The 13,102-nt window shown below is 43.4% G+C and overlaps 1 protein-coding gene across 12 annotated transcripts in view; it reads left to right on the top strand.

Annotated features, from left to right (window-relative positions):
* The window catches only part of NKAIN3 (sodium/potassium transporting ATPase interacting 3), a 664,031-nt gene that overhangs the window by 123,881 nt on the left and 527,048 nt on the right, over positions 1-13,102 (top strand). For 10 of the 12 annotated variants that reach the window (XM_073331057.1, XM_073331058.1, XM_073331054.1 and 7 more), the window contains exon 1: positions 5,594-6,242. The exons of the other annotated variants lie outside the window; for them this stretch is intronic. In XM_073331057.1, coding sequence (XP_073187158.1) covers positions 6,189-6,242 — 54 coding nt within the window. In that variant the 5' untranslated portion in view covers positions 5,594-6,188. Of the gene's footprint in view, positions 1-5,593; positions 6,243-13,102 lie in introns of those variants that run through there. 12 annotated transcript variants of the gene reach the window in all.

Genomic DNA, 13,102 nt, shown 5'->3' with positions numbered 1-13,102 from the left:
TATATTTAGGACTACTCAGAGTTAATAAAGGTAGGCAGGGGTGTAAGTCTTTTCAGAATCAGCGCCTAAACTGTAAGAGCCCGATTCTGAGACAAGTCAGAATGAGCGAAGGGTACCTTACTCTGAGGAGTCTCATTGAAATCAATGGATTCCTTTCAAGTCAGGTATTATTCCAAATGTCAAGACCACAAGAGAAGAGTCCATTCCCTGTTTTGATAACTTGGTAATTGGGCTATGCTGAACATATTTAACAAAACTACTTTCCTTAACTTCCTGATCAACCATATTTAATTGAGGTTGAGGCGCAGGCAGAGAATTAAATAAACATGTTACTAGCTCCTGTGAGTAATATGATCAATTAAAAAAGTTACAAGGAAATTTGGGGGGCAAGATCAGTTGAATATCATGAGTTCTACTTACTTTTTGTTTGTTGACTTGAGCCTTATAACCTGGTTGAAGCGATTCATAGAGTCCAAAGTATAGTATTTGCATATCTGTGATCACCAAGGATGTAACCTATTAATCCCTGTACATATAGGATATAAACAGTCTCTCCTGCCTGATGCCATAAGTACATATTGACTCAAATTGGAACTGCAAATCTGAATCACTCAAACTTTGGGAAAGTTTGATGCAGACAGATCAAAACTTCATAGCTTGTACCTAATTCTATAATTGATTTAACATATTAAACAATAATGTATTTAATGTAATATATATAATTGTGCTGACCAATATTCTCTACACACATTTTCAAGTTTAGTTTGAAAAACACTTCAGAGCTGGATTAAAGTATAGGACATTATTGGCCCGTATCTACAGCCCCAGCTCCTCGAATCATGCCATTATATTGGAATATCAGCTTTTTAAAAAAAATAACTTTATAGCCCTGCGTATTTCCAAAGAAAAGCTTGAAAATGTGAACGGACTGTAAGCAAAGCAGCACTATCTGCCTCAGTCTGCAGCTTGAAACAATAGCTATGGGAGATGTGGTTGCCCCAGGTATCTCAACTGAGTATTTATTCCAAGACTCACTGATCTGGGAGAGTCCAGCCAGTGCCACCCCAGCAGAAGACTATGTGCATAGCATGTTGAGAAGAGTGAAGTGGGCCCAGCCCATCTACCCAGTTGTGCCAGGTACCCCAGAAGCTGGGATAAGGACTGGATGGGACCTTGCTGCCATCCCTGCCTCTCTGGTGGTGGGGAGGGGAAGAGATAGCTCTTACTGCTCCCAAGATGAGTACTACTAGTATGGGTGGGGGACATGTTAAGGGAGCCTAAGGCTACAAACCCTGCCTCTTGAAGTGCAGGTAGGGTCATGGTGCAAGGGTGAGGCCACAAGGGTGGAACTCCAGGGGCAATGTGAGACCTGTGTCATGGTGGGCCTTGGGCACCAGATTGTCATAAATCCCCCTGAAAATAAAAGTTAAACTACAAGCATTTACAAAATGACATATTGTCAGAGTCTTTCCTTGGTACTGTGATGTTGCACTCCATATGATTTTATGAAAATATGCTAAGGAGTGTGAATATAATGTAATTGGAATATGCTTCATGCAAAAGGTCTCTTGTAAGGTATCATTACAAAGCTTATAATCTACTGAGTGTGGTCATCCTATTTGTATAAATGTATCATTCTTGTATCTGAAACTAGAAATATGAAATATAACTCTGAGGTCCTACTGTAATTATGCAAAGCGTGGGCCATTAATGGTGGCTTGGAATCTTGAAGGACAATTGGTTGTAAATGGTTCTGTTTAACTGCAAGCCTCCCTGTGAGTCAGACCAGGAAGAATAAAGGCTTGGGGTCTCACAGGACATGTGACCATGTCACCTGGTAATGGAATCCATCTTAAACCTGGTGCTTTTCCATTTAGAAGGAGGGGTGGGAACCCAGAGAGACAAAAAATTCCCGCCTTGTGCCGAAGCTATATAAGAGGGTGGAACAGAACAAAGGAGATTCCAGTCATGAGAAGTCCCCTCGTTACCACCTGAGCTAGAGCTAACAAGAACCATACCAGGGGAAAGGATTGGGCCCAGTCTGTGAAAGAAGCTTATTGGAACATCTCTGAGGGTGAGATTTTATCTGTAATTAGTTTCTTAATGGATTAGGCTTAGACTGGCGTGTTTTGTTTTATTTTGCTTGGTAACTTACTTTGTTCTCTCTGTTACTACTTGGAACCACTTAAATCCTACTTTTTATACTTAATAAATCACTTTTTCTTATTAATTGACCCAGAGTAAGTAATTAATACCTGGGGGAGCAAACAGCTGTGTATATCTCTCTATCAGTGTTATAGAGGGCGTACAATTTATGAGTTTACCCTGTATAGCTTTATACAGAGTAAAATGGATTTATTTGGGGTTTGGATCCCATTGGGAGCTGGCTGTCTGGGTGCTAAAGACAGGCACACTTGCTAAGCCATTTTCAGTTAAGTCTGCAGTTTTGTGGCACGTGGTTCAGACCCTGGGTCCATGCTGGAGCAGACTGGCATGTCTGGCTCAACAAGGCAGGGTTCTGGAGGCCCAAACTGGCAGAGAAAATGGGCTCAGAGGTAGTCTCAGCCCATCAGGTGACAGTCTTAAAGGGGTTTCTGTGGTCCAACTCATCACAGGTACTATCAGTGTCACAGACCCACTCTCTCCAAGAAAAGCCCAGGACAGTAGATGGGCCTTGCAGTATACCCTGAGGACTCTGCTGGATTGAGTGTAAAAGTAAAATCCAGTACTGTTGACCCTTCACTGAGAATTCCCTGCTAGCTGCTTGCTCTTGTCTTAAATAGAAGGTTACTAGCTTGAATGCCTCAGTTGATTTTTTACTGTAATGGAATCACACTAGGAAACAGGTGGTATCTGAAGTACCAAAGTCATTCAAAGCTTTATGGTTGACCTACCAAGCAATATCTTAAACTTCATCTGGAAATCAAGTCACTGTGTAGGCTAGTCCAGATCATGGAAGACAGGTGTAATGTGCTCGCAATATGACACACTGCGTAAAATGTGAGCACCACATTCTGTACTCTCTGCAATTTCTGAATGGTTTTAAGGTTACGGTGATTCAATCTGGATGTAATGAAGGTATGAATGACTGTGACAGAATCTGCATCTGAAAAAAGGACTGCAACTTTCTTCTTATGTTGCAGATAAGAATGCTCTTGGTAACTGCTGCTACCTGAGCATCTAGCAACAGTTGGGAATCCAGCAAGACCTTGATCTCAGGCATATCTCCTCAGAGAAGGAAATACTGATATCTCTTATTCCTTACAACGGCTTCTACTAACCTATGTGTATCACCTCACTCTTATCTGGGTTATCTTATCTCAGCCAACTAGCCCTTTTATCCATACCCCAGTCTCTGTTAGACATTGAGTTAGTTGCTCAACTCCAAAGGATTGGAAAAGAAGTAAATATAAAGACTTGGTGTCATCCCTACATTGAAAGGAGAACCAGATGCTTATACTCCACCTATCACTATGGTATTTGAGTACTTTTCCTAAATACTGGGATCAAGATGGAACCTTTATTCTCCATACTCCTAAACTTTGGGAAAGTTTAGAGCCTGGTTTTACTTTGTGTCTAAGCCATTTGTGTAGTTGATATAAACCTCTGACACTTTTATTCAGTATGTGCCTTGAGGATGTTTCACAATGGGGTTAAATTTTGCTTTTCTTAATCACATCACCAATTGATTACTCATTTGAGTAATGTGATCATTACATAGCTCTCAATTCTTTCTTTATTTTGTTCCTTTATGAATATAAAACTATCCTTAGCACTTTATTTTTTTTTTTAAAAAAACACCTAAAATTTTAATAAATTTAAAGCAGCATTTCAAACCAAGGTAAACATGTCACAGTCCCATAATTAAATTTCTAGTAATCTTAATTATTTTGTGATTATTATTAACATTTAATCCATCAATTAAGTAATAATTCAGATGGTAACAAATCTTAAATAAGTCACTATTGTCTCTTTGAGGAATTAAAAGCCTGTCTATAAAATGTATTTTAATTCTTGGGTATATGAAAGTACTGTATATTTCAACAGGGAATATCAATCAGGTATTTTTCCGACCTCACAGAAATGTAGGTTTCTCCCAAAGCAAGGCTCAACAATCATTGGTAGTACTTAGTAGACAACAATGACAACAGTAGACCAAAGGATGTTGGTGATTAGTGACTGGAACATGCCACTTCTGCCACAATGCCAGACAATTAATTATGCTGTGCTGAAGGAAAGGAGGGGATAACTAACACTTTATCCATTTGGACAATTTTTTCCAAAGGGAATGTACACATTTTTTTTTATTGTTCTCACTTTCTCCTACATACCTCACTTGTCTTAGGCCTAGATCTTTCAATGTGGTGAAGGAATATGGACCTTTATACCTGTAGGGAATCCATTCATCCTGCAACCCTCACATCCCCATAGCATGACTTTCCCAGAGGAATGGTTATTCATCCTTGTCCTTTCATGGAGGCACTCTCCTTCTTTGCAGCACTCTGATTCCCTTTACCAAGTGAAACTATTCATGTGGCCAAGCCTTTCTCCTGGGGGTCTTTCCCAGCTCCTGCAAGGGAACCTGTGACTGTGTAATCCGCCTGGCTGGGGCGGCACACAGAGGTTGCCATAGAAGGAGCCGTGATTCCCCAAAATCCCGTGGATTAATTGGCCGAGGAGCAGATTAAAGAATTTGAGCTCCCGTGAAGGCACCCAGGTGCCTTACCCTCCAACAACCACCTCCACTCTCCCTGTCTGCACTCTAGCGCTGTGGGGGAACGTGAGGAGGGTTGGAATCGCTGACGTCCCTGCAATCCCCAGCATAACTCCACAGGAATATGACTACCTTCAACTAACTCGGTTCACCCAACCTTTGAGGGAGTCCTGCAGGAACAAGAGTCTGGACCAAATTCTGCCCTCAGTTACACCTAGGTAGCAATCCAGGGTGTTCCTTGGAACATGAGGTTAGTTAGACCAATATCCGAGCTCAGTTTCACCTTTGCAGCTTCCCCCCACGCCCCCATCCGACGAGGTACGAGGCTCAAGTTAAATTTCCCTTCCTTAGTGAGAGTGGCGCTGGGATGCATTTCAGAGCAGGGTTTTACTAACCCGGGCGGCTGAGATGCTTGCACGCTCCTTCTTTTCCGAGGGATAGAAACTGCTGCGAGATGATTGCGCTCTTTAACATCCAAAGCAGCCAGAGGCACCAGCCGAACCGTGCGATCAGTGCCTCAGTGGCAGCCCGATCAAGTCCTGCTGGCCCCTTCTGGTGCCCACGCGTCTCCCTTCGCCCTCCACAGACACACCAATGCCCCCGCCCCGTGCTTTCCGAAAGCCTTGGCGCCCTTCCCCACTGCCCCCGGCCGGGGTCTCCCAGTGCCAGTACAGACCAGTGAACAATGGAGCCAGGCTCCCCCGCCCCTTTCTCTCCTCGGCCCCAGCTGTGAACACGGGGGAAGGGCTGTGGGTGGGGTCCAGTGCAAGCCCCACCCAGCAGCAAAGCGTCATCGCCCCCCCCCCCCCACGCCCCCGGCACTTCTCTCCAGCCAGCTCCCCTCGCCCAGCCACCCAAGTCCCTTGAACTTTCCCGGGAAGACTGTCGCACCAAGCACTAGCGAGCGGAAAGCGGCACCCGGGAGCCTGCTCAGCAGCAGCCTCCCGCCCACGCTCCCTCAACCATTCACCCCCCCCCCACTCACACACGCCCCCTCCCCAGCCAGTCACACAGCCCACGGCGTCCTGGCATCTCACTACAGCCCCCCCCCCCTCCGAGCCGCCCGCCCGGACGCTCCCCCCATTACCCCAGCCCCCAAACACCCCTCCCCCACCGCAAACTCCCTCTGCCCGCCCCCAGCCACACCGCTCTGCTCCCCTCCGCACGCGCCGTCCCCGACCCGCGACCACCGACAGCCGCAGCCGCTCGTGGCTGGCCAGAGCCCGCCGCCGGATGCTGCGCTCGCCCGGCTGGCGCTGAGCTCCGCCGGACACCACTCGCCCGGCTCCTGCCCGCCACAAAGGAGGGAAGAATCCCGAGGAAGCGACGCGCCCCCCGCGGGGAAGAAGCCGGGCAGCGGGTCGGTCCGGATGCGGTGAGCGCAGCGTCGCCTCCGGGGCTGCCTTAGCGGAAGGAAGGAGCGGGAGAGAGAGAGAGAGAGAGAAGCAGGGATCGGGCACCGCCAGCCACCACCATGGGCTGCTGCACCGGGCGCTGCACGCTCATCTTCCTCTGCGCGTTGCAGCTGGTGAGTGCCTGACCCGCGCTCCGCACCCGGGCACTGCCAGCGTGGGGCTGAGGGTCCCGTGCTCGCTGCAGCTGGCGGGATGCCTCTCCCCGCCCTCCCCCCAGTCTCCCAGCACTCCCAGGGCACTGCCAGCCCCTCCGCTGGGGGTGAGGGTCCCGTGCACGCTGCAGCTGGCGGAATGCCCAAGCCGTTTGTGTCTCGGGCTCCCTGCATGCAGATCTCAGCTACCGGGCACTGCCAGCTGCTCTAGGGCTGTTGCGGTGCAGGGGTTCATTGCGCTCTCCTCGGTTCCTCTGGTGAGTGCTCACTAACCAGGCACCTCTGAGTGAGTGACCCATCCCCACCTGATCCCCCGCTCTCACCCGGGGAGCACAGCTGACTCTTGCGCCCTGTGGTTAAGTTTTGAATTTTTATGTTAAAACAAATGTGTTTGGTTTGAAATCTGTTCGTGTTGGGGGGGATCTGCTCCCATCCCAGGGCCAGGCTCTGTTTAACGTTGCCCAGTTTCTCTTTCGGGTCTCTAGGGGGTTGCTGCAGCTTTTCTATGCCGGCCACGTCTCGTGCTTGAAGGATTTCTGAATTCATTTCGAGTCTCTCTCTTCCTCAACCCCCTCAAGCCAATCTGTTTGAACTAGATTTTAAAAATCTCACTCAGATTTTTTTGGAAATCACACCCATTTACATTGTCTCAGGTTGACAACCTTGTGTTAAAATCGCTTCGTGATCAATATAAGATCGAGGTGTTCAGGCAGCATTGGGGTCCGCTGGTGCCGGTGTGTGTGTGCGTAATATGAAATGAAAGCGACTGAGAGACTAAGTTCTATATGATAGCCTAGCACAAGAATGACACTTGTAGGACATGCTTGTTGGGACCTGTCATTGGACTCTGCTGTTTATTTTCTAGTCACTTCATTGAGGTCAGGAGCCACCAATCTTCTTTTGTGTCAGATCCATTGTGGAATGTACAAAAATCTCTTTGTGCTTAAAAAGGCAAAATCTGCACATCCTTCTGGGTATTTCCTCCCAAGTGTTTTATTTCAATTACATACACCCTGATATGTAATTGACACAATTGAAAATGTGTCTTGTTTTCTTTGTGTATTAAAGTTGGCATATTTGTTTCAAAGTAGTGTTGTCAGAACAGAACTATACTGAGCAATAACAAGTCCTTGTATGGCTCATTAGCTGAGTGATAAAATAATGCTCTTCCTTTAACAGTCAGTCTCTAATCCCATGAGAATTTTAAAAGATTTTTTTCTTTTCTACTGCTTAGAGCCATCTTTTTGCCACATGATATTTCTTTGGATAAGTGTGGGTTCTTCAGTCTGTGGGTGTGCAAGTGTATGTGTAAAGTAAAACTATCCGGTGATTACAGAATATGATCATTTGGCAGTCATCCTAGCTTCCTGCTAAACCTCTAGAAAAGGCTTCTGTTTCATGAGAATTATTAATGGACTGTTAAACAGAACATATTCAATACTTCACTTTAAGAACATCATTCATTTTCAAAGTGTTAGTCAAATCTTCAGCTGGTGTAAATTGGTTCATTAGTATTGTCTCCTATTCAGATATTCTTAAATACCATGGGGAGGGTGCAGTGTTAAAACCTGAATAAAATAAACTAACAAAAGGGAAAGAGATTTCATGTATTCAAAATTTGTACTTTTAATATTAACCAATCTTGGTTTATAAAGCTGTGGCCTTGATCCCCTGGACTTGTTTTACACTCCTGTAACCTATTGACTACTATGGAGTTATTTTTGATTTACACTGATGTGTGTGAGGAGAATCAGATACTTCATCTTTAAAAATATAACACTAACACAGCTATGAAGGTTATAATAACAGTATTTACTATTCTGTAACATTACTTGGAGGCTATAAAAACTGAAGAAGTAAAGTATGAATAGCCATCATAATATGTAGAGTACTGCAGATAAAATCTTTCAAAAAAAGGTATCATGTTTTATAAGAGACCCATCAAATGATCTAACAACTTTCAAACTGTCGACTTTTAATATATAGATTTTTCTACTGTACTTTCCTGTTTTATAAAAATGTATACCTTAGGTACAGTCTACTATAACATCCATAGGTTTTAGTGACTGATCAATCCATGTCTAGCCGAATGCTTCTAGTGTAATTTATTTTAATTAAAAACAAAAATAAAAACTGCAGTATAAATATGTGTTAGACCTAAAATTTAATCTAGTAGACATGGACTCGAGCCAGCGTACTCACAATGATCTCAGTGGCGGTGGTGTTGAATTTATGTTTGTAGGAATTGTCACCACAGGAGATTTTAGATCTGTTTCATCACAGAAGTCATGAGTATAAAGCATACCCAACAAAACTGCATCCCCAGACATTACTATCATTAAGAGAGATTTATTTTACCTTGCATCCATTTATGGAGAGGTGAAAGACATATTACTGACTGTGGACTATGTTTAGATTAAGTGCTACAGAAGCCAAAGTACTTGTTTTGCTAATTTGTAGCAATGGAAAAATACAAATGATTTCTATGGGTTGAGAAAACTTTAGAAAAATAGAAAGATGACAATGCTTTAAAAAATAGGTAGTGAATTTTCACACAAGAAACAGTTCACCCTCTCAATAAGTCTTGTTAGACCACACCAAAGAAAACCAAAATAGGTCAATAGAAAGGTATTATGTGAACAATTCAAGACTTTTTTGATTAAGAACTGTATAGACACCAGCTGAAAAGTCAGACAGCCAAAAATCTTCATGAAAATACTTAACTTGCAATTCTCTTTGTTTGTGAAGTGGATTGTGCTGCTCACATCTCCCTGGTGATTGCCAATAAAACACATATTTCAGAAATATTTGATACCCAACACAGCAGTGGTTCTCAACCAGGGGTCTGGGGACCCCTGGGGGCCCACAAGCAGGTTTCAGGGGGTCCGCCAAGCAGGGTTGGCATTAGACTTGTTTGGGTCAAAGGCAGAAAGCCAAAGCCCTACCACGTGGGGCTGAAGCCTGATGACCCAAGTCCCACCCCCCGGGGCTGAAGCCAAAGTCTGAGCAACTTAGCTTCACAGGGTCCACTGTGGTGTGGGACCTAGGGCAACTCCTGCTTGCTACCCCCTAATGCTGGCCCTGGCTCTTATATGCAGGAAAAACAGTAGTTGTGGGCCATGAAGTTTTTATCTCACGTTGGGGGGCCTCAGAAAGAAAAAAGTTGAGAACCCTTGCAAACAGGACACTTCTATTATTGTGTAGATGTACTGAAGTTTGGAATTGGAAGTCTTTCTATACAAATGATAGTATTATCCCTAAGTGGAGTGTCTGTCACACTCACACAATCCTTAGCTTTGGAGCATCTCATATTTGATTTTAGTTAGTTGCTCAAAATTAGACCTTTGGACCAGAGCTGCTTTTCCACTGTGTTACACCAATTTGATACCAGGGGCATTTCATTAAAGTAAATGGAGTCATGCCAGTGTAAAACTGTTGTAAGATAGTGGAGAATCAGGCCCATAATCTCTTTTAGGATTCTGTTCTAACTGCCTCTAAAAATTCTTGCCACATTTGTGATGTGTGCTGGCTTCTCAGCACAGTTTTGCTGGTTCCCTCACAACCTTTCCCCATCATATCTATTTTCCCCTCTTACTTTTGCCCATTATGCTTGTATATAGAAAAGTGCTATTGGGAAGAGAACCACAGTCATTGAATGACCGTGGTGTTTGTGTGGGGTCTATACACCATCCTTTCTCTAGTGGTAAAATACTATGGCTTACTATCTTCAAGAAGAATTATTTGTAAACACGGAGTGTTGTGTGTGCATGTGAGATTTCAGTAGAAAATATTTTTAAAATGTCATTATTTTCATTTCTACATTTTGATCTACAAAAATGTATACATCAAACTGCTCACATAACCTTTCAGATTTGGTACTGACTATAGTTCAGTCTTAAGTGTAATAGACTCAATACAGTGCACACTAATGAACACCCCAAAGGCATTCCCCGGTTAATCTTATATGGTTTCATATAAATGTACATTTCTTAAAATGTAAATCTGCATAAATATGTATAATGCAAGGTGTCAGAGGGCAAGTGCACCCCATCCCTTCTTGGGACAAAGTGCGGGTAAAGATGGCCCCACGGCTGAGTCTATACAACCATCCCTTGTCTTAGGATAGCTTGGCCTGGCGGTAAAAGTCAATATGGCTGCCCCCTCTCAGGGCTTTGTGGCCTACCAGTCAGTCAACAGGTCTGCCCTGTTCAGCAGGGCCATGTGGCCCAGTGGCCAGAGTCAGCATAATGGTCCTCTTTAGTAGGGTTGTTTGGTCTAGCGGCCAGTCTGGGGAGTGGGCCGCCACCTTGGATGGGAGTGGGGGTGTGGTGACTGGGTAGGGGGACCCGGGCCCTCCCTGCTCCACCGGGTCCCAGCTCAGGGCCCTGACAGTGGCAAGTATGCTCGCCACTGGGTCAGCAGGGAATCTTCCCGAAACACTCTGACACCGCTCGGTACAATGCCTAGTCCCCCTGAGCTACTTCCTACCCTGTCCCTTGTGTAGTGGTCCTGGTGTCCCAGAAGTCCATAGTCTCCTCAGCCTGTGTGACTTTCAGCAGTTCCATCGCTTCTTGGGCATCTGCAGGAGCTGGGGCATTATCCTGGGTCTCAGCATCTGTTGCTTCAGCAGCTCCCAGGCTGGAGCTTGCAGCATGTGTCTTCCCTCTTCAGCGGTCAGCCCTGAATGAGCCAAGCTGTACCCTTTTATATCCCAGCTTGAGCATGCCCATCAGGGCAGAGGGGGCATGACCAGTGTGGGGCCAGTGTGCCCTGTCACACAAGTGTTCTGGAAAGAGCCTCAAATTGAATAGGGCATTATTAGGCCCTGATTCAGGAAGCTACTTAAGCACAAGCTTTCCTGAATTGGGTCATCTTACAGTGTTGGAGGCTGCCCCCGTATTTGCTCAAGCAAAACTCCCTTTGAAGAACCCAGAGTAAGGAGAGCAATTTCGAGGACTTGACTTTACACTTTGATCTTATTAACTCTAGAATTGTAATATGTCATTTCAGAAGATGTCATACTGGGAGCTCTAAAGTTGTATATATCTTCCTAATATGTGCATAGCAGGAGTTACGTACATATATCAAGAGAATATATCACAATGATATATTAATCTTTGAGTATGTGCTGTAACTCTCATTAGCATCATCAGGAATCACATATCACCTTTTCTATACAAGATAAGTCAGTAGCCTTTTTACAGAAACTGCCAGCAATTTGTAAATGCTAGTGTAGCCACCAGGTCATGAAACACTGCAAAATGAAAATGGTCAGAAAATAAAGCAAATAAAAGAATACTAATAAATTCTGAAAGGGGCAAATTGGCAAAGGATTATACAGAGAGTTAGCTGTGTGAAACCAATTGAAGTTAATGTGTCCCAGCTAAAGCCCTTCTGAGGCCTTGAAAATGTATCTCTCAGGAATTCACATTTACATTTAATTTTGTTTTAAAGTTTACATTCATTGTGTGTGTCGGTGGAGCAGGGATGTTGGTAGGTAAGAATTATATAGATATGTAAACACAACAAAAGTGCTAATAATAAGTCATGGCTCAGATTTTCAAAGCAGTGCAGAAAAGATTAATGGAAGGTGTATGGCTAACACCCCATCTCAGTTTCGAAAATCTCAGCCTATGATTTAATCTGTAGGTATTGGTGCTCTGTGTTCATTTAAAGCCCTTGCTTTAGACGTACAACATTATATGGTGCAGCTGGTATAAAATAGTTTATTTTCTACTCACCATACTCTCAAATCAATTTCAGTGTTAGTTTAGCACAAGTTTAAATAATTGTATTGGAAATGTGACTACATATTAATATTTTCCAACTAAGTGATTATTTGGTGAGTTCATTCGGTCATCTTAAACTAATTCTTCTCTTGATATGCAGAAGATTTATGCTTGTAAATCCCATTAATGCTAATTGGAGTAACGTGTGTAAATCCTTGCACTTTGAGAAGAGACTGTATCCATTAGACTAAAAGACAATACTTCACCATTGATTAGTATGCATAATACCATTTCGATAGCGGTGCTGGCAAATGATGCATAACATGTGATGTAATAATTTACATTTTTTCATCTCATTTGAGTATACTTTACAAAGCAGGAAATCATAACTTGTACTTAAATGCACTTTATGTAACCTTCTGATTTTGGCTCGGTGCACTCTTATGTTAGAACAGACATATAACAATTATATAACAGCATAAGGACTTGAGTGATGTGATAAATGAAATAAACTAACCCTTTGAACCGATAAATTGCTGCACCATTTGATGCTAGTAAAAGAACCACCAGTCCATTGATCTGGAGATGAAGCATCTGTCCATGGGTAAAGCAGAAGGTTGAGAATGTATGTTTTATATTAGTGGGGCAGGGAAGGGCGTGGTTCCTAGCACTGACAAATGTAATGTCAAAAGGCCTGTTGTTTTTAGTAAGGGAAGAAGGTGTAAGGTAACATTGGCAAATTTGCTCTGGCATCTCATATGAGTATCTACAAAAAAGATACTCTTTTGGCTGACAGACTGATTCTCTGTTATAAGGCCCTTATCCTGAAAAGATTTATATGCATGCTTAAAAGAGCTTGGTGGGAACTGGGTTTTTTGTTTAGCAGGAAAAGCTGTGATTTCAATTTATTTTTAAATTCCAAAACAGAATAAAACCAACATTTTTTGAAATTTCCTGTGAAATGAAATTCTGAGAAAAATATTGTTTCGGGTTGATTGAAATGTTTTATTTAGATAAAATCGAAATGTTTTTCTCTGAGTATGACTTATTAAAATTGTGTATTATGTAACATTAAAACAAATTAAAATTAAA

The sequence above is a fragment of the Lepidochelys kempii genome, chromosome 2, assembly GCF_965140265.1.
Source record: "Lepidochelys kempii isolate rLepKem1 chromosome 2, rLepKem1.hap2, whole genome shotgun sequence".
NCBI classification, from domain to species: domain Eukaryota; kingdom Metazoa; phylum Chordata; order Testudines; family Cheloniidae; genus Lepidochelys; species Lepidochelys kempii.
Note: the sequence above shows the minus strand (reverse complement) of the source record. Positions and strands in the feature narration are given on the sequence as shown.